The sequence below is a fragment of the Larimichthys crocea genome, chromosome XVIII, assembly GCF_000972845.2.
Source record: "Larimichthys crocea isolate SSNF chromosome XVIII, L_crocea_2.0, whole genome shotgun sequence".
NCBI lineage: Eukaryota > Metazoa > Chordata > Actinopteri > Sciaenidae > Larimichthys > Larimichthys crocea.
The window spans coordinates 12,003,619-12,025,416 of NC_040028.1; the positions used below are offsets into that span (position 1 = coordinate 12,003,619).

General features: G+C 39.7%; 1 protein-coding gene and 1 long non-coding RNA gene across 2 annotated transcripts in view; one reads left to right on the forward strand and one right to left on the reverse strand.

Moving 5' to 3' along the window:
- The window catches only part of LOC113748179 (contactin-associated protein-like 5), a 69,773-nt gene that overhangs the window by 32,366 nt on the left and 15,609 nt on the right, over positions 1-21,798 (reverse strand). The window contains exon 3 of the mRNA XM_027291151.1: positions 3,324-3,434. Coding sequence (XP_027146952.1) covers positions 3,324-3,434 — 111 coding nt within the window. The remainder of the gene's footprint in view (positions 1-3,323; positions 3,435-21,798) is intronic.
- On the forward strand, positions 4,561-21,080 carry LOC113748128 (uncharacterized). Its single transcript, XR_003464142.1, has 6 exons — positions 4,561-4,694; positions 10,382-10,556; positions 10,659-10,761; positions 11,020-11,258; positions 19,655-19,735; positions 20,875-21,080. It is a non-coding gene; the product is annotated as an uncharacterized LOC113748128 (long non-coding RNA).

Consider the following 21,798-nt stretch of genomic DNA (forward strand, 5'->3'; position numbering starts at 1 on the left):
AGTTATTTTTACAGTGAGCTCTGCGCTTTCTGCAGCTGTCTCCAGTGTTTCAGGCTCTTCTCCACCTTTCAGTGCAGATATTGGACCATAATGAAAACTGCTGAGTGCAAATGCCACAAATCGTGTGGTTTTAGTCATCATGTGTGCTGTGCACAGGCGTGCACACACAGAGCTCTACATTATCACAAACCAGCTTTCATGTATTTGGCTTCTTTAAATTTTCCACAGCATCACATCTAGAACATAGTCTACTGAAATGTCAATCAAAACACAGCTCTTAATGTGACTCAGGGAGCTCTGAATGAACGTATGAATCTGGAAACGGTGTCGTTCAGGTGTCAGTGAACGAGTCTGGGTGAAACATGGGCCCCGATGCTCTGTTTGCTGTCCACAGCTGGCTGTGTGACAGATCCTCCAACTGCAGCATCGCACAGCAGCAGAGACAATAAGCGCGTCTTTAAATTGAGAGTGATGTGTGAGCATGTGGCACAGCAGCGGTAGCTTCATTAACACGCCAACCGGAGGATAATGTCAGGAAATTAGAGTAAAATACAGTCTTCAGTCATCCCGCGCAAATGCGCTGCGCGAAACAGAGACATGAGGGGGTGATTTCGAAATCACATGAGGTCCCTAATACTCGTCTAATGCATTATGTGGGGACCAGTGGTAATTACCCCTGACCTCCAGATGTCCATTAGCACAGGATAAGGTTTTACAGCCGTGTCCAGAGACTAAAGCTGACACTCCCATGGTTTTGACTGCTGGGGTGTGTGATCAAATGATGCCTCAACATACTTTATATCAACAATAAATGCACTGCCTGATGCAAAATGGAATCATACAGAAGTACATCAATGTTTTGTCACATCTCACCTTCCAGAAGATGGTACTCTGCCTATCATTATATCCATATTTTAGTATTATTTTGCTCCATTCTTTTCCTTGTTAAGCTGCCCCAGAGATTATTTTGATCCCCTCCACCAACCTGGTTAACTCGTCTCTGAGGCATGACTGTGAGTGTGCAGATTGTTATACTATATATGCAGAACGTGTCACCAAAGGAGCTTCATCGCGTCCTTCCTCTACAGAGGGAGAACTTCTTTGTACCACTGTAGGTCTGACCTCTCATGGTCCAGCACGGGGTATTTTAACACCATTAGTCTCAGAAAGCTGAGTCAGTGTTGACACGTCTTCAAAGAATACAGGTTGCTGATTTGGAGGTACTGCTAAATATCAATGAGTGCTTGTTTCCAATTTGCTTACTCAGAAATCCTTACATTTTCACTAAGGGCAGAGTTGCCATTTTCAGTGTTTTATTGAATAACTTGGTAAACCATGTTTGTACAAACGGTCATTCAATGTAGAATATTCTGATCTGGAGGGGATCCCCGTGCTCTGCTACTCAACCACTTTTAAATATGCTACATCTGTTTTGTCCTCGTCTGTCTCTCACTTCTCACTGTTCTTTGTTTTTAAAGCCATTCAGGTGACATCTCTCTGTCCTCTCATGTCTTCCTTGTCTCTATCTCTGTCTCTCTCTCAAAAGCTATTCCCCATCCTCCATCCTCTGAGGAATGGACTACATGTTTCCTGTTACATGTTCCTTTGTTGTCACACAGGTTGCTGTGGTATCCTCTCATTTTCCCTTGTGTTTCCCATCAGTCCCCTCTTTGTCTCTCTCTGTGTTGCTGTGTGTGTGTGTGTGTGTGTGTGTGTGTGTGTCTGGGTTCCAATCATCATCCTCCTGCTGCAACCTGCACACCTGCATCTCATCCACGAATCAAAAATCTGTCTGCTATCTGTCTGCCCTGCTCCACCTCTGTCTCTGGAGCAGTCCTGGTCCAGACTTTTTGGGGTCTAGGTCTTCTGAATCTTAGCACAGGTCTCTTTGAGTCATTGTATGTCAGAGATTATCAGTAAAACATTTTTAAAAAAAGCAATGTATAACAATTTCCCCCTCACAAATGTTCAAATAATTTCATCAGTGGATGTGATTTTTGTCATGACTCTGTTTGTTTGTAATTTGTAATGAATTAGCAAACTTGGAACAATTCAGAGATAAACTTTTCCCTTCAGGGGAAGTTCATTATTCACTGCTGTAGATGTACAAAAACACGGTAAATACTGTTACTAATATGTATGAAGCTAACTGCTGAAAAACAAATTAACTAAAGGAAGAAAAAGCATGAAAAGTGACGAGGCTGGCGGTGAAGGCAACATTACTATAGAGTTGACAGGAAGTCAACAGATGCACAGATATATGTTTCACCACATTGTTGCTCACTGCCAAACTATTAAACAGAACTAGAACTATTTTCTTCTACAACTTTAGAGCCTTTGTTTCCTCAGTAGCAAACATTTCACATTGTGTGACACTGTTTAGAATTATTTGCCTCTCATGGGGAGAACAGATCAAGAACTCTTTGCATTCATCAGACTGTGTGGGCTTGATGTTTTATCCACTCAGAATAATGTTGCATTCAACAGATTATGCAGATCTTACTGAGCTCTTGTCATCTTGTATAGTGAGTCTATCTCTGTGTTGATTCACACAGTGCTGCCATATTCAAACGGCAACAAATGTTGCTAAGAAAACTCTAGCCTGAGATCTGGAGTATTTCCTGAGTCAGCTGCTCACTGACTAGTGTCTAATTTGCTGGAAACAGAACAGTGAGATGTTGTGAAGCAGCACAGACCAGGGCCACCTGAAACCACAGATTAGATAAACAATTTAATTTACCTAATTAAAATTAGAACAATTAGCATCCTGTTGAAAGTAATATGAGGACAGGGAAATGTCTGCACACAAAGTTGGCAGTAACGCAAGAAAATATGTTTTGTGTCATAATGTGGAGCGGGAGTACTGAACCAGTCCACTAAAGGGTCCAATTCAGCCCAGTGTTTGAAAATTACAGAGACGTAATCAATTCCAATTTTTCAAAAAGAGCAGTCGTGGAGTTGAGAAGTAAAATATATTGTTCACTTCCAAAATAGATGTGACAGTCATCTGTAAATTGTTTCTGTCATTATTCATGAACATTTCCAGGATGTACTTGTTCTTCTCTACACTAAAAGAAATGGAACAATGTGGAGGTGTTGATATTTATAGGTTATTATGTAATGGTTTTACTTGTCCGGCCCACCTGAGATCAAATTGGGCCGTATGTGGCCCACGGATGAAAATGAGTTTGACACCCCTGCTGTAGAGATAATGCATTTGGCCTCACTTAAACACAGAAATAAAAGGGTCTCTGAGATGTGTGTGTGTGTGTGTGTGTAGAGTGTGTGTCTATAGAATGAGTGAATATGTCTATCCTACTTACCATCTCTTCTGTTGAGCTTGGCATTGTGAGCAGCGTAGCTGACAGAGGACTGTGAGGAGCTCTGGAAGGACGATAGTGGTAATGTGGACACCAAAGGACTGTTGCAGTTATCTGTGAGAGAAAATGACAAACTGTAAGTTCAAAGTAAATAAAATGTGTCATGATTGTGATATCAAGAGTGTCAGACATGAAGATGTGCGTCATTGACGCTCATGTTTCCACGTTTGTTTATAGAAAATGAGTTTTGTCTTTAAATTTTTGGTCAAATTCTTGTCGACTAAAACAGGTCTCAAAGTCTTTTTCTCATAAATCTACTATCAGTTACATCTCTGCTCAAATAGAGCAACACAGAACAGACATTTGCATATATGAGTCTTATTATATATGTATATGTATAAACAGAAGCTGCAGAATAGGCAGAATGTCCAAATAAAGTGTTAGCCATCTTAGAAATATTTCTTAATGAACAGCAGTGTTGCAGCTCCAGCTATAGTCCAGTCTCAGATCTTTTTGGAACTCTTTAGAGCCTCAATTCTACCCAACCTGGTAACCTGTCTGTGACATGGAGTCGGGATTCCTGCCACAATTTCACATACTTCTCACAATAAAGATGTTTTTGACCTCTTTAACCTAACTTAACGCTGTTACTTCTGGAAGCTGCACAAAGTCACTAGCTGAAGAAAGAGTTCCATGTGGAGCTCTCTGGAAGACAGACTGCGTGTTTCTCACATGTTGAACATCCGTTATGAAAGGTTATTAAATATCTCTGTGTTCAGTTGTACACACATTACACGGGACTCACACAGGAGGCGGAACGGCAGCGGAACGGTCCTTTGCCCGGCGTCAACTCACACCGGACACGGATCAGCCGCGGAACGGCAGCAGAGCGAGCCGGCCGTATTCACGCGAGATCACGCGAGAATCCTGGACATACCCGAGACCCCGCGATAAACTGTGTATAAAAAAACAACAACAACAAACAGCTGACTTTGCTTCTCCGACGTGGAGGAGATTATAAAAAGCATCTGTTGTGTCATAAATTATTGTGTGATGTTCCACTTCAACAATTAGTCTCTCGTTGAGACCCTTTGATCGATCTTTGATCACCTGATGCCACCGGTCATGACGTAACGTTGATGTGAAGTTGTAAAAAGCTACATGAACTGCGTATTGTGTTTTATTTTGTAAGGGGCGGAAGTTTATTACGTTGATTCAAGGCCCGGTTTCCTGTCTGGTGCGCAGTGCTCTGTTGAAATTTACGAGGTTTAGCCGCGGCTCGCGGAAGAAAGAGGAATGAAACGGAAAGCTCATGCCGTGGCGCGGTGAGCCGCTTCTGGGCCGCTTCTGGACCGCGCCTGGACCGCGCCCTGTGTGAGTGCTCTCATTGACTAGACTGACTTCTATTTGCTACGGTGACCGCAGCGGTACCGTGCCGCTTTCGTTCCGCATCCTGTGTGAGTTGGCCTTTAAAGTCTCAAAAGTTTAGTCTAGTTTTAGTCAAATGTGAACACAGGGTATTTTAGTTCAGTTTTAGTCAAAACATTTTAGTCTTTTTCTATTTATTTCTATTTATTTCATTTTTTGTTTATTAATTCCAGTTCACTTGTGTTCCACAGCTAACATATTGATCAAATGTCTTGATTGAATTGAATTGAATGAATTCCTCTTCAATGCAACTTTGCTAAGTGTCTTGTCTGTTGTTTGAATACACACTTAGTATGCACTTGATTTCATTTTTTAGTCTACTAATAGCAGGTACACCCTACTGTGACATGTTCTGTCATCTTCTACATGCAATTGTTAAATTTCAATATAAATAAATTGAATTTTGAAATTTGAAATTTTGAAAATTGAAATTTTATGCCAGTTGCATCTAATAACATGTTAAAATTAAGATGAGTCCATCACTGTTAGTGTTTAGCACAAATGGGGAAGCTAGACTCATTCTTGACTGTTATGCCATATGCACACATTTTAACAACGTCGGGCAAATGGGTTCAGGCTCTACAAAGCTGTCAATCAAAACTGGTCGGACTGGGTTCGGGTTGAATTCTACCGGGGCCGGGTCGGGCCTGACTTCTAAGGCCCATTCATGCTCTAGATTGCGCTGTCCGTACACCGTGTTTCTCCTGCATGCTGTTTGTTTCTAGTCACAGGTGCGAGAGCAGCCAGAGGATCTCAAACGTGTGGCCGTGACAATGCTACAGTAAAAGAACTGCTGGCACAAACACGACAGCAGGACTGGACTTTCTAGACGAAAACAAGGAGGACGTTTTTGTTTGTTTTTATTTCTTGCATGACATTTTCGTCTTGTTTTTATTCGTCAACAAAAACGCACATTGGCACATTTTTCCTCAGTGTCTTTAGAAATTTGTATCGTCTCGTCATCGTCTTGTCTTCGTCAAGGTAAAAAGGCTCGTTGACGAACATATTTCGTCTCGTTTGACGGAATTAACACGGCTTTGAAGTGGACAGACTTCATGAGAAACAAATAAAGTGTTCTAAAGCACTTAAACTGCATATTTATTTCATCTGCTGAGAAAGAAAGAAATGCATCCTCGAGGATTGTATTGGGTAAAAGTAAAACATCAGCCTTTGAACAGCGTGAAGAATGATGGAAAAAAACAAACAGGGCTGCCTCATTTATCCAGTTCTCAAATCTCTCCAACAGTCCATTAACTCGTGCAGTGACCCCTGAAAACAGGACAGAGATGACTGGAGTCCCTTTTGGGTGTGTGTGTGTGTGTGTGTGTGTGTGTGTGTGTGTGTGTGTGTGTTTGCTCAGTTTAATCCAGCAATGTGAGATTAGAGCACTTCCAACATGTTGGAGCAGATTAATGCTGAATGTACACGGCATCCTGCTGTGCCGCACGCTGGCTGCACTCCATTTCTGTCACAGCTTCTGTGTCCGCTGGAAATGTGTCAGGAGGTGAGTGTTTGTCTTTCAGCAGCCTGGTGGTGACATTTAGATCAAAAATATTATGAGCCTACCATTACTACTGCTACTATCACAACTAGTACTGCTAAACTAGTACTGTAGTTTACTGTGTTTATTAGAGTTACAGTGTAACCAGCCAGGGAGGAGTGAGCAGTCAGCACAATGGTTGCATAAAACAGAGCAGACAATAAATTAGGTTTTTCAGAAAATGGTGAATCTAGCACACTGTCATAAATGTGCATAATGAATATCAGGCTGATGGGTCCAGTAAGATTAGCTGTGGACACATACACACAAATAAATGCATGATCCCCTTCAGCAGAGATAATGAAGAAATAAAAATATAATAAAGAAACTTGAGACCACTGCACTAAATACTGAAGATAGAAGCAGGGGTTAAAGTGGAACCCTGAGGCACAGTGAAAACATAGACAGAATAAAAACATGGACGTAGTCACCGTGACGTCACTAACAGGTGAAGCTCAGTGTGGCGGCTCTGGCTATGGGCATTTTGGTGGTCCTGCCCAGCTAATCTAAAAATTGGTAAAGATGTGGATGATCGGCGGACCTGAGGTGGGTGCGAATGAGGCCAGGTTTCTCAAACAAGCCACCTGTGACAACACCCAACTCATTCTAGAGCCAACCTCAAGTGGCCATTTGAGGAACTGCAATATTGGCATTTCCACACTGGCTTTACTTCATAGTTACTGCCTGGGTGTAACTCTATGGGATGTGGCAGGGAGGGGCAAACAGTTCAAGTCTTCCCACATCCATTTCCTGCTTCACAAACTGAGGATATGCTGCTTTTACACATTTTATCTCAACACCTTAACCCGGATATAATTCTAATAATGTGCTGGATATACACTGTATAATGACAGTAATATACTGTAATATGTTTTAAATTCAAGCAAGCTGAGTAGATACTGCAAAACGGTCTAAGTCAGTGAGCAGTCTGTCCTTGTATTTTAAGGAAGCCAGAGGACTCCAATGTCTAAAGACGGGAGACCCACAGAACATGGCAGCTGGCAGGAATGACTTACTGTGGCACTCACAGCAGAGCTGAATCCCTCCTTTGAGCAATGCATAACATAAAATACTCTGTATTCGTTAAATGTAGGGCTTAATCAAAGTTTCCTTTGTTAAACATAAGCGGAGCCAGTGATTTCTGTCTAATCGGCACATCAAGTGTGAAATTAAAAATCAGTACAACTGTAACGTCACCACAGTCTGATTACAGGATGAGATGAAACCAAAATACCAGAGTGGCGTTAAATAAATTCAACAGATCACCTCTGAAAACATTGTGCAACAGGAAATATCAGGTAACCCTATAGATGTTATAAAAACACATTTCCTTTTTCTGCACATATAAAATCATGAAATCAATGAAGCATTTAAGAAAACTTGAAACTCATGAACGTGTGATTGCTCTTAGATAGCTCACAAGCAGCTTTTTTTCTTTTTTTCCTAATGCTGATTTGAAGGGAGATTATAGTGGATCAATCTTTTGAGGCTGATTTGCAGATTCAAATGTTAATCAGGGAAAACACGAGGACAGGCATCTTATCCAAGCACCACTGGAACTGTGATTATTACCGAGCGAGTGCAACGCTCTTCAGCGTCTACGAGGACCCACTTGACATTTTAAAATCCTGAAAAAAACTCACTCCACCAATCTTCATCTGTATCGGACCACCTCTTCTGGCTTCACTGACTGACAATATGACAAACCAAATGCAAAGTCACTGTCCGTCTGATTCCAGTCAACGCTGCTGTGTGACCATTTGTTCCCTTTGGTTTCAACAAGTCAACCTAGTATAACTCAGTGTAAATCAGGTCTGCATTAATCTTTGTCAAAGTTCTTACAAAATCAGGTAATGTTTTGTTACTTGTGTAATGCCATAATATTTTACTGACTGTTCCAGGAACAGTGTATCATTTGATAAAAACTATGAGGACTGTGACAAAGTGGGTGTGAGCACACCACTTTGTATCATCAACACCACACTGTTCAGTTTAACTATGCTTGTTAATTGTTTGTCTTAGTCATAGTTCCACCAGTAATCATCATTATACAGACTATCCTGGGTTTGTTTGTGTTTTGGTAAATTTCACATTTCAACATCTTTAAAAGAAATGCACATACAAATATTGTTACATTTAGTTTATTGGTTTATTATTGAACTTAATAAGTTAAATTAGCATCTTTTTGATACTAACTATACAAACCATGTGGTCCAGGGACAAAAGAAGGAAATTATGCAACCACTTCCTGTATTTATACCCTGGATGGCATGATTACATGACAATGTAGATTAAAGGTAAACCAGGTAAAAGTGTTTCTATTGTCAAGTTTGCAAGAATATAACTTTGTAGTCTATGATGAAACGCATCATCTGAGTGTTCTCTGGATGAATTTTGTTCATTCATTAGGAGAACCAGTGGAGTGACATCCAATAATGGTACAGCCAGAGCTAATGCCAGCTAAACAGAGCATATTTAAGCAGTTGCTTTTCCTCTGTTAAAGAGAGACCATTGAGCGTAGCAGGTGTAACTATGTGCATTGCTATTAGTTGAGTTAAACCTAGAAGGTATTGTATGAATTTTGCATGTTACGTTGACCTGCTGCCTGAACTGGGCTCAACAGATGGACTGACTGAGTGTGAGCACAGTCTGAGACCAATAGAATAAGGTTATTTACAGACTTTATGATGGAAAGATTGCTAATTAGTGAATCGGTAACTATTGAACTATAACTACTGGACTACCAGGAGGCAAACCCAGCAAGAAAACCACCTCAGTAGAATACTGTATTTACTGCCAGCCAGTTCAGTCATGGGTTCATGCTCACAGGGAGGTACACGCAGATGCTGCTACTGTAATCGCCAATCAATATCCGTGACGAGTCCCTCCCTATCTGCCCAGGAAATGTGTAAAAGTGAGGAAGCACATGGCACTTTGCTTTCCATTTCAGGGGGACTTGAGGGCATAGACATAGCATTGATATCAATCTTCTCATCTCGCTCCCCAAAACAGAGCTATACTATATATTTGCCATTATTTCAAAGTGGCTTGAGCATGCAAACCTGCTGCTGTTGCCCTTTAATCAGTTGCAACTGCAGCATCTCTACAACCCTCTGGTTACTCCTTTACAATCTATAGAGGATTCTGTTTCCTCTTCATTCCATTTGCACTTTACGCCCCCACATATAATAAATGAAACCTTGACGTCCTGTGAAAGCGAAAATAAACCAATAACATTTTTATGGCTTGGGACATGTTCTTAAATTGACATATGGAGCCATAACTGTCAGACTCTAAGGGAACTAAAGCCATTTCTCCATGTGCAAAATGTGCATCTTATAAACCCTGTTGTTCACGAGCCAAATGCTGAGCTGTCAATCACAGAGACTTATGGATGGAGGCTGATTGGGCTGCTGCTCGATGCCTCCTTGGCCTGTAGGATAATTGAAAATCCTCTACAGCCATGAATGCGATTGTGTTATGGCACACTCTCTATGGAAAGCTCCGGGGGCTTAAATTTCATATTCATACCAGCCCGGACACTCATCTGCATGCGATGGCACAAACACAACAGTGTGAAAAGTCTTGAAGCCATAAATACATTAAGTGTTAGAAAAAGCAGAGCAAAGACTTTCAAGTGCTGCAGTGATGTTTCTTTGTACAGGCCAACAGCGTGGCAGCAGCGCACAACAAAAAGAAGTCAGCTAAACACCCCAGGCTTGTGTTACACCACCAGAGGTTATCACTGATTGTGTTTGGGATAAAAAAATAATAGATGCCACCACTCCCTCCCTCTGTCCTATCGGTTCCCCTTGGGGAGTGATCGTGCAGTGATGCGTACAAGATGGATGACACATTCAGATTCAGGCGGTGAGCTCACACTACCCTTTTTGGCCTCTAAGATGTTCATCAGTGAATAAAGAACTCCACGTAGATGTTTGAGATTAACAATCCGGACACATAAGTTCTTCAATAGAGGAACATACAGCAACGCGCGTGAATGGCAATGTTACAAAACTTGACCTTGTCACCAGCGTGATCGACTCAGTTATTATTTTATTTTAACGAATGAAACATTTTCATTGTATCACAGAGACAAGCAAAGACAACAATCGGCAGAAACAACATTGGAGATTTCCACACAGTCACAGCCAGTGCGAGATCCAAGATGGTGGCCTTCAGCTGCTAGACTGCTGATCCAAACAACACATCTCTCCTTGGACATCAAAACTTCTTCGTTGTTATTCTTTTTTGGATTCCTCCATGTGGTGACAAAATATATCCCTTACACTGTTAACCATTAATTGCATTGCATTTTGCCATGCTCTGTGTGCAATGTGACTGAGGTTTGTGACTTTTCTGTCTTGCAGCTGTGACTTGCTACAAGTGCCCACTGAGAGTTGGATAGCAAACTATGTCCACAGAGTTTGTGTGACAATCTTCAAGGCTTTATAGGAAGACTCACTCATCCGGGTGAGAAACAAATAAACTTACAGATCTAACAGATCATGTCAGATGCAGAGCAGGACTATATAAATGTGTATCACTTATATTGCTCTTTGTCGGACTCTGAACCACCTTGTGTGTGTTAGGACCTCTGACCTTTTAGCTGTGATACCTGTACCTTGGTATTCTTTGTTATCATGATCTTACATATTACAGTTGTATGCTCATGTTGTCTTCTTAACGTCATTTTATTCTTACTCCGTTAACCTTCATGTTGTCCAAAAGGTGTATAGCAATCGGGAGGACATCACAAAGGTTAAATAAATCAAAGAGAAAGATCTCTGCAGAATGAGACTATGGAGACATCAACCTGGACCACCTGGGACAATATAAAGACAAGCTTTACATCATGAGAACAAAAAAATATGCAACACAAAAAAGCTAAAGCCAGGACTGTCTGGATTCACTCTCCAGCCCAAATACAACACCAACCACTTTCTTTGATGCCAGCACACTGCACAAAGGTGAGCAGTATACTTATTTCCATTGAAAATGAACTTACCAGACTTGATGCCAGAATCGCACTTATTGAAGAACTGTACAGAGAGTTCCAGGCAATGCGCCAAAGCCTGTAATTCTGTCAGGTCCAAATTGACACTCTCACTAAAGGAAACAAATCACTACAACACTCTGTTAACACTATTATCACCTAGCTAACCTCTGTTATAGCTGAAAACCAAACTGTGAAAAAAACTATTCTGGACTCAAGCACCCAGCATGACAGACACTTTGAATTCTTGAACGAACCTTGAAAAATTTATAAAAGAATTCATGAGCAAACAGCTCAATTTACCTTCAGACAGTTGATCAAAGCTAAATATGAACAGACATAAAATGAACTCATTTAGTGACAAGGCAGAAAGCTAAAAAGAAAAGACTCAACAAGCAGTTTCCATGGGAATCCTACTAAGACACATCAAACTATAATTGATCTGAAAACAGATGGTGAAGGAAGAAAAAAGCAATAATTTCAGTGGACAGATTATACGCAGATGGACAGTTGTAGCGAGATAAGGATGGACAGCACAGCTTTTCTAGAGCTGCACAGCATTGTCTTTCTTTCTGAATTTAGTTTTAATGTCTTTTGTGTGTCTTTCTTCTCTGTTTAGTGTTTTGTGTCTGTACCATTGAATAAGAAAGTGTGTCCAAATGAGGTTCCTCCACACATCATGGGGACGATGACAAAACAGGCAACACAAAAAAGAGCTAAAGCTAACTTTGAAAGTCCCAAAAGACGGGATTTACTCTCTAGCCCTACAAAGACACAACAAAGATACACACACCTTTTTTATCATTCATGTCCACTCAATAACCTTTCTACCATGTAGAAAGCCATTGAATGGTAAGGTGTGTCCAAACTTTTGACTGGTACTGAATGTTTATCTCTTAAATTCATTTCCAACACAAACCAACACACAAAAACTAGCACCATCGCGTATCCCAAAGGACGTTTTATAATCATATATACTGTATTTTAATCAACAACAGCTCAGTCTTGTCTTCCCTTCAGTCAGACATTTCTAGTTGCGAATTTTAATCTATACTAAAATAAATTATGAATCTGAAAACTCAATTTCCGACAGATAGTATTAGACAAGAACATTTTCACTGTAACAATAAATCTGGTAAATACTTGATAGATTAAATTAGATGATATCAAAAAAAATCTCTATCATTAAAGACTTAGCAGAGAGGCCCACTAATCCACCCAAAGAGTTAAAAAAAATATGGTCCAAAGTTTTAATCAAGAACAACTCTTCCTGCTCAAAACAAAGACCCGACATTGCAATCACATTACTGTCCTGTATTTATTTATTTTTGTATATTTTCTTTCATTTTCAAAATCTATTCTAGGCAGTCAACACTTCACCCGTGCTTCCCTTAAGGCTCTTGTCTCTGGTGGCTAAAGCTCAATTCAGGACATTCTGATGGATCGTTCTTGAATGGGCAGCACAGGGAGGGAAGGCTGGTTCACCTTGTGCCTCCCCTCAAGAAAGATCACAGCTGAGTCTGACTGCTCATCCCAAATAAAGAGGCCCCCTCCTGAGGGTCAGTTTTGACGAGTTCAAACCCACAGTGGGTGAGCTCCCTCCTATCATGTTCTAGAGGCAACTCAAGCTGGACCAGTACAGTAATAATAAGCACAAATCACCATAAAGACAGTAACATAGTGTGTGTGTGTGTGTGTGTGTGTGTATATATATATATATATATATAAATATATATATAATATATATATAATATATATAATATATAATAATATATATATATCTTGTATTCTCTGTTAAATATGGTAATATTTTGTGAGCTCATCATTAAAGATGAGGACACGTCCTTCTTTATTTTGTTATATTCTGCCCTCCATGCAGCTTCATAGGCGTTCTTACGCTGAGTTTGTGCTGGAAAATAGATACCATGAATTTGAACTAAAGACCTTTTTATTAGCTGGGAAACCAAAACAAAATCAATGCATAGGGAAAAAAATGGTAAGAGCATACTAAAATGAAGCTGGACGCCAGACAAGCTGCCTCGGCAAAGAAATGAAACTCAGTTATCACAACAAACAGCCTCTTGTAGCCCTGTGGGCAGGATATTTTCAGCTCCATTTCACACCAGAAGACAAAATCACAGCAAGAGACACAAAAATATTCACTAAACCCAGATCAGCTAAACAAAGCTCAGCAGAAAGGAAAGCTGAGTTTCCTTATTGATAAAGAGTTCGTATAAATGAAGCAAATACATTATGTGCAAAAAAGGTTAAGTGGCAGATCCACAAAAGGATTCATCTACAAGGGGCCTGGACCTGGTAAACCATTGTCCTTCACACCTGGACCAGAGACGGGAATGTGAATGCAAACACTGACAAGGCAAAAAATGTATATTGTACATTGTGTTGGTTACAAACTTATATATATATATATATATATATGAATAAATAATTTATATTATAGAATATATATAGATATAATATATATATATAGATAAGATAATATAGAATAGATATATTATATATACTAAGTGTAGACCCCCCTTCTAATTCAATTGTGTTTCTTTTCTTTTGCACTGAAGACATACACTATGTGGTGAACAGAAAGGTGTAAACTATAAAGAAAAATGTGTTTTATAATTTAGATAATTTTTCATCGATAACAGCTTTGCACTCTTGGCGTTCTTACACTTAGCTTCATGAGGTCATCACCTAGAATGGTTTTCAATTAACAGCTGTGCCTTCTCAAAAGTTAATTAGTGCAATTTGTCTGAGATCATCAGTTGTGTTGTTCAGAGGTAGTGTTGGCATGCAATAAATATCCCTATTCAACTACAAGAACTTCTCAACTGAGAAACCACAGTCTCTCATTACTTTAATACCTGAAGGTCAGTCAGTCCATAAACATTCAAGAACTTTTAATGTGTCTTCAAGTGCAGTCACACAAAAACCATCAAACACTATGATGAAACTGGCTCTTATGAGGACCAAGGACTGCATGGTGATCATAGCATTGTTCAGCGATATGCTATCTAATCTAGTTTGAGCTTAGTGGGAGCATCATTTGTTTTTCAACAGGGCAATGACCTAAAATGCACCTCCAGACTGTATAAGAGCTATACGACCAACAAGGAGAGTGATAGTGCTGCATCAGATGACCTGGCCTCCACAATTACCAAATCAAAACCCAAATGAGATGGTTTGATGAGCTGGACCGCAGAGTGAAGGAAAAGCAGCTAGAGCTAGAGGTGTTGGGAAACTATTCCAGGTGACGACTTCATGAAACTGACATCTGTCATCAAAGAAAAAATGGCTACTTGAACATATTTTTCATAGAACATATTATTTTGACATGTATATATGTATATACGCATATATATACACACAGTAGATACATCATTGTATTCATATACCTATACAATATAACGTGTTCCAAAAGGAACTTGATTGATCAGGAACACACAGAAACAGTAATGTGGTAGTAGTTAGTATATTTGAATACAAAATCTTGATATTCATGTGGAAAAGTTGACGCGACCTAGTTAGTCATGGATGAGAACTTAAACTATTTACAGCTCTAAAGCTCAGGGCGTTATTTTCTGTGTTTTGGTTGGGTATGATTTTAAAATGGCTGCTCGCGGGCACTGTGGGGTCCAGATAGTTAAATGTTACTTTATGCCCTAATTCATAAAACTGACATTCAGTGACAGTAACCTCTTCAGTTAATATGGTAAATTAAATATTACTATATATATATATATATAGATATAATATATATATATATATATATATAGTAATATCAAACCTCCTTTTACAGCAATAACCTTATCTAAATAGTTTCGGTAATGACTGATCAGTCTCTCACATCTGCTGTGGGGGATTTGCCCACTCCTCCTTGCAGAACGCAGACAGTCGAGTGAGGTTGGATGGGCATTTGGCATGAACTGCCCACTTCAGGTCCTGCCTCAGTGTTATGATTGGATTCAGATCCAGACTTTAATTGGGCCAATCCACAGCACAAATCTCTGTTGCATGATCCATTTCCAGCCAAGTTTTTACTTCTCAACTGACCACTTGAGGTCATGGTCCAAGATTTTACAACATTTCCTAGAATTCATGATTCCCTACTACATGGAGTTGGCCATGCCCCAAGGATGAAAAGCAGGCCAGATCTTAATGTTCCCACCACTGTGATTCACTGTTGACAGAAGGTTCATTTGGTGATATGCAGTATTGATTTCTCACCAAATGTAGCAGATTTGGTTTTGACCAATTAGTTTAATTTTGAACTTTTCCAAAGAAAACTTCATGTCTCTCCAGCTGCTCTGGCAAAGTTGAGACAGGCAGTTATGTTCTTTTTTTGGAGAGCAGAGGCTTCTTCCCAGCATCCCTCCTGCTAACCCTATGTTGACTGAGTTGTCTTTTTATTGTGGAAGCATGCATGTGTCCCAAATGCAGCAAGACAGGTCTGCAAATCCCTAGATGTTATGTTTGGGTTCCCTGAATTATCATTTTTCTTGCAGCTGTGGCAGATATTTTAGAAGGTCATACACTTTTAGGCAGAGTTGCAGTCATTTTCAGTGCTCTCTATTTGAGGATCTGCCTTACAGTGGACTGATGGAGCTCAATTTTTTTTTCCAGATGAATTTATAGCTTTCCCCAGACTAATGTGCTGTCTATGCCCTCCACCTGAGAACCTGAGAGATTTATTTTCCTCTCAACATGATGTCCTCTCAGCATGGGTTCACTTTTACTAACCTGACCTCATTTGATCTCCGTTTCAATCAGTGCTGCCCAATTTCTTCCCTAAAGATCATTCAGTTCATTGGCTAATTTAGCCACAAATTTTGTGCCACCCGATTGGGTTTACCTGCTCGTTTTCAGTAATGAAGCTCAGGATTCACTAACCTTTGTGTATTGTACAAATTATTTTAGATTTAGTCTTTTGACAACACAATTAATTCCTCCAAAGATGTGCATGGAATTGATACACAGTTAATGATACACATATTATTTCAGATAAAACTACTGGTAAATAATAAAGAAATATTCATAAAACACAACTCCAAAATCTAATCATATGTTTCTTGAAGATATGTGAACCTTTTGAACACCATATATATCGTCATTTTTTGATAGAAATAGATTATAGATCTCTGGTGCTAAATGTGTCTCATTACACTGCTTTAGGTATAAATGTTGTGTTTCATCTTCTGACATTTCGTCAAGGTCATTAAGCTGTGAAAGTGGTCATCACTGGCCATGAATGAGGCTGCCAGCTGAATATTTCGTACACTGATCCTTTCTAATGAGAAAGACTGTGTCAGTGTATTTTTAGGACAATATTAGACTAAACCTTAAATAAAAATATAGATTATTGATGATTTTTTAAAACCGGAAAACCGTGTCCAGCCCTTTGTAGTACCTGCAGGTATTTCTTTCAGGCAGGAATAGGATTTTGAAATGCGACCCCACAGTTGCCATTGAAGGAAAGGAAATGAAGCAATCTAGATGATTTCTTACTACTTCTGGTGTAAGCCCTGCAGAACTGCAGTATAAATCTGAAATACACATAATTTCAGACATTTAAGACACGGATGCAGATATAGAGAAAGACAGTAGCTTCGCCCTAAATATCACGTCTTTGGAAGCATGCAAACAGCTGGACATAAAAACTGTAGAACATCCAGGACTTATCAGTCCAACATGATCCTCTTTCCCAACTGTATCAAACACAAGTGGTTTTATATTCCATGTGCACAGTGAGAGTCCAGTCTGTTTACAGAGGCATGAAGTAAAGATTTTAATGAATTCTTCCACTGACCCAGAAGCTGCAGCATGTACTCGTCTCTCTGAGGCCTGAGCTTATGACACAAACAGTCAAGTAACATTTTCCCAACAGAGAAGATGAATCTCACTCCAGCAGAAAGCAAACATGAAGTGTCAGATGATTTATCGCCAGACTTAATGCTGGAAGATTTATGCAGCTTTGTGATTTTGGCTCAAAGACAAAATGTGTTGGAAAGCCAGCTGCTCGCTCACATTATGAGTTTATTAATTTATGAGCTGATATTTAACTCTTGTTGGTGAATCAGTGTCAGACTGACCTGCTGATAAACCTCTGAATTATAGAATACTAATGATTTTTCCAGACATATTAATGTGCAGAAGTGCTTGTTGTGACGGAGCAGCACAATCATCTGCATACTTAAATGAGCCAAACTGTAGTTCTTGGATTAACGGTGCAGTGTGTAGGATTCTGTGGCATCTCGTGGTGTTGCAGATTGCAACCAACTGAATTCTGCTCGCCTAATCCTCCCATTCCAAACATAAAGGATAAACTACAGTGGCTGCCTAGAGCCAATGTTTGGCTTGTCCATTCTGGGTTTGGAGAAACATGACGGGCCAACGTGGTGCACTCCACGGAGAAGACTCTCTCTGTCGATATAAAAAGCTCATTCTAAGGAAATAAAACGTAGGGTTTCTTATTGTCAAGTTAATATACATACATGGAAATATGGTTCTACGTATTGTATTCTCACTCTACTGATGAACCATAGGTCATAGGGCAGCTGTGGCTCATGAGGTAGAGCAGGTCATCCACTAATCATATGATTGGTGGTTTTGATCCTCCAGTCTGCATGTCAAAGTGTCCTTGGGCAAGATACTGAACCCCAAATTGCTCCCTGTAAGTCACTTTGGATAAAAAGCATCAGCTAAATGACGAAATGTAAATGTAACCATAGGTGGTTAAAAGACCAAACTTTTAAACTCAACCCGTTGAGGGTTGGACTTTGATCAGTTATATCTATACAGTAAAGTGATCACGAAAAGTAGACTTTAAATATGTGATCAAGAAACAAATGAAGTGTGAAATGGAATATGAGACAGTGAGACATGAAAATTTAATCTTTTTTTTTTATTAATTAAAAGCTAATAATTATTTTATCATTTTAAAAAGTGTCAAGGAAGATTATTATAAATGTGCAAATTAAATTCTCATTCCACTTTGAGCTTCTTTATGCATCATTAAAATCAATATTATTCTTACTGTTTTGTACATAACTGATGTACTTTGGTTATTAATTATAATTAAACATTAGGTCTACTCCAGTGGCTCAATTCTTAAGACAGAGAAAGTGGTTAAGATCAACAGTTTATTAGGTTAAAACCATAAATTCACATGTTCATCTTCACAGCTGGGATAACTCAGTATGAAAAGTCTGTTGGTGGGTGTAGTTCGTCACAGACCACAGTGTCGATATCAAAGGGTATAATGACAGTGTTTGGTAGCAGCAGGGCTCCAGACCTCCGGGTAGTGTCAATAAAACCTCATATGATCCCTCACATGGATTAATAGACTTGGGGCCAGGTGACTTCTGCTCAGCAATACACAGAGTGAAGCTGAGGTATCTGTTGACAATTAGTCCCAAACGCCGACTGAATTCGAGGAAGTGCCCATCGATACAAGTGATTGAGTAACAGCGCTGTTTACTGTAGAGCTGAGAATGTCAGTACTGTGTTTTAATTGAAGTGTTAACAGGCAGGATGTTGTTCCAGCTGACAGAGGAGGAAATTCTTAAAAGCTTCTACTGAAGTCATAGGGTCCAAACCAATACCAACACTTGCGGTCCTGACCGCTTAAGTGAGTGTCACATGTTGAAGGGTAGGCATGCGTGTGCCATGTCTGAAAAATGTATACAAAACGTACACAGATTAAAAGCCATATTCAGAGGTATGTGTATCCCATAATTCACCACAGTCGACAGAGATACAGAATAAAGTCTATTAGTCATGTCCAAACTCTATAGCTATGCAGAAGCCTCACAGATGATTAGGACCTGATATTATTCCTCCACTCAAGCTGTTTTTACCATCATCTGAATATACAGTAAAACTACAGGCTTGATCCTGCTTATTTGTTTATTATGTGGAAATGAAGTAAAACCAACAAATATATTAGTTAGACTGAGCTGTGCACAGTATTTGTACTGTGGGAGGGCCTCATTAATCAAGCATGTCCCAGTGAGCTCTGATAAACATCCTCACTCTTAACCACTAATTGGGCAGTGTAGCAGTTAACAGAAATTCATCACACAAGTACGCACTTGACTACACAAGTGGAGGTGTTGTAAAAGCCCCACCGTGGTGGTAAAAGAAAAGAAAAGAGAAATAAATCATGCGGGCTCTGTGAGGAAGTACTTACATGGTATATCAGTGCTAAATGCTAAAAATAGCATGCTAACAAGCTGGCAGTAACATTGGTATCATGCTGTTTAACAGACATAATGATAACCATCTTAGTTTACCTTGTAAGCATGCTAATATTCACTATTTAACTTTTTGTTTGTTTGTTTTTCTTCATGTCTTTAGATGTGAGACAGATTTCCTCTTTGGCACAATACATTTGAAGGTGGAAGTTAAATACACAGCAGGGCCGGGGTCATTTCACAGGTAGGCCCATTTGGTTGTAAACAAAGTGCTGAACAAATGAATTCTGACCTAAGGATGACGCTAGCCTAGCCTTTTCTTGTGTATTTAGTCTGTGTGTTCCTTGGTTTCAGTGGCAGTTTGTACTATTACAGTTCCAGTTGTTTGTGAATCCTGTTTTACCATCTTTTTTCCCATGTATCAGCAAATCCTGTTGGTTAATGCGTCCAACTCTGTTCAACTGTCATCCTAGCACATGCTCTCTTCCCCTCACTCAAACAACAGTCACTCTGTTGTTTAAACTGATTTGGCTCTCCAGTTGGTGTTTGGATTGCATCTTCTACCCTTCGATATGACGATGTGATCTTGGTCCATGGATGACTTTTGCCAAAAATCCATCCAGTGGCTTTGACTTTTTATTAAATGACTCAAAGGTTTGACCTGTCGGTGGGACTAGACGAAAAGACAGAGTTAATTAAAATCATTTCACTTTGTCTCTGAGGGGCTTTGAATATCTGTTGCAAATGTAATTCCAAACTCTCTGATAGTTGATGGATATTTCACTTTAAACCACGAGTATCAACCTGCCAGTGATCAGTCAGGGATTACAGAAGTTAGTAGGAGTTATTAAAGACCAGAGCCGTGCTTAGTAAAAACTTAGTTAGCAAGTAAAAATTAGGAGATGAGACAAAGTTTTAAACAGCAAACTGACTTGTAATTCAAATATTTTAACATAAAAAGTCAAAATGTTGATTAATAAGTCAAAAACTGGTGATCCCAAGTCACAACCAACATATACTTTGTCACAATTTAAGTAAGTCAAATTGTATACCAAACTATGTTAAAATCATGACGTGCATTTTTAATTTTTTAAGTCAATATTTTAAGAAAGTCAACTTCCTAGATAATGAGCCTAAATTTTGACTTATGGCACCATCATTTTGACAGTGTTTCTTATTTTTGTCTTGAGTTTTCTTGGCAGGAATGGGCTTCCACAGTCCACCGTGGAAAATAAACAAATTCATGTCCTGAAAGAAAAATGCATCAAAAGCAACTGCAGCAGCTGTGCGAGGATGCTCTTTGAATTTTCTCTCCTGAGGTTTCAAATGTTACTTTTTTCCTCCTGAGCTGAGCTGTTTTCTGATGTTTTCTCATCTTTTCAGATATTTTGGTCATGAACTGTTGTTGATGAGGTGCTCAGGCACTGCATGCGGGCTGGACAAATATACTGAGATGTCAGTTAACAAAAGACTGGATACACAAAGGAATAAAAACAAAAAGGAAATGAGGACACAGGGAAAGTCTTACAGAACATATTTTCCCTGAGAACAGTAGAGCAATGTAGATAGGTAAAAAGTCCCAAACCCAATAAACCCTTGTGCAAATATACAACAGCTTTAGTGACTGCATCTCTCATCTGCCTACCATTAATTATTCAACCATCATTCACACATTTTACTAAACAGGATTTCTGTTCATTATCAGCTGGATTATGAGATTTCCTTCAGCTGCTGGCGCCTCTCAGCTGTGTTGGTGGTAGTGAGTTAGCACTGAAGGGAACCCGTCTTTAAAAAACACTCTCTATGTGTTTCTGTCCAAACACACCAGCGGTTCGAAGCTGATTAGCTGATTAGCTGCTGCTTAATGCCGAGGCCTGCAGACACCGCAGAGCGGCAGAGAGGTCTGAGTTTTCCCAGCAGCCCCTTGCGGAAACCGCTTCTGATCCAGTGAGCCCTCCTAGAAATGTCACACAAATATCTCATTGAGTTAAACTGAGTTACAGTCTGACACACACAGTGTGGGGAAACATCGCTCGATCGCAGCTGGTGCAGCAGGGTGAATGAGGATGAGTCACCCAGAGCCTTTCAGAGCAAAATGACTTCATGTGCCATTTCGGGGATTAAAAGACATTTTGGAAAATGCACTTATTTGCTCTCTTGCAGAGAGTCAGATGGTGATCAATACCACTCTGGAGGTTAAATGTGAAGCTGTGTTGCAGGCAGACTGGTGGAGCAGCTAGAGTGTCGCCGGTGTTTAAAATCCAACATTTATTGCTGATCTGAAACCGGTTGCATACTCTTTCCAGC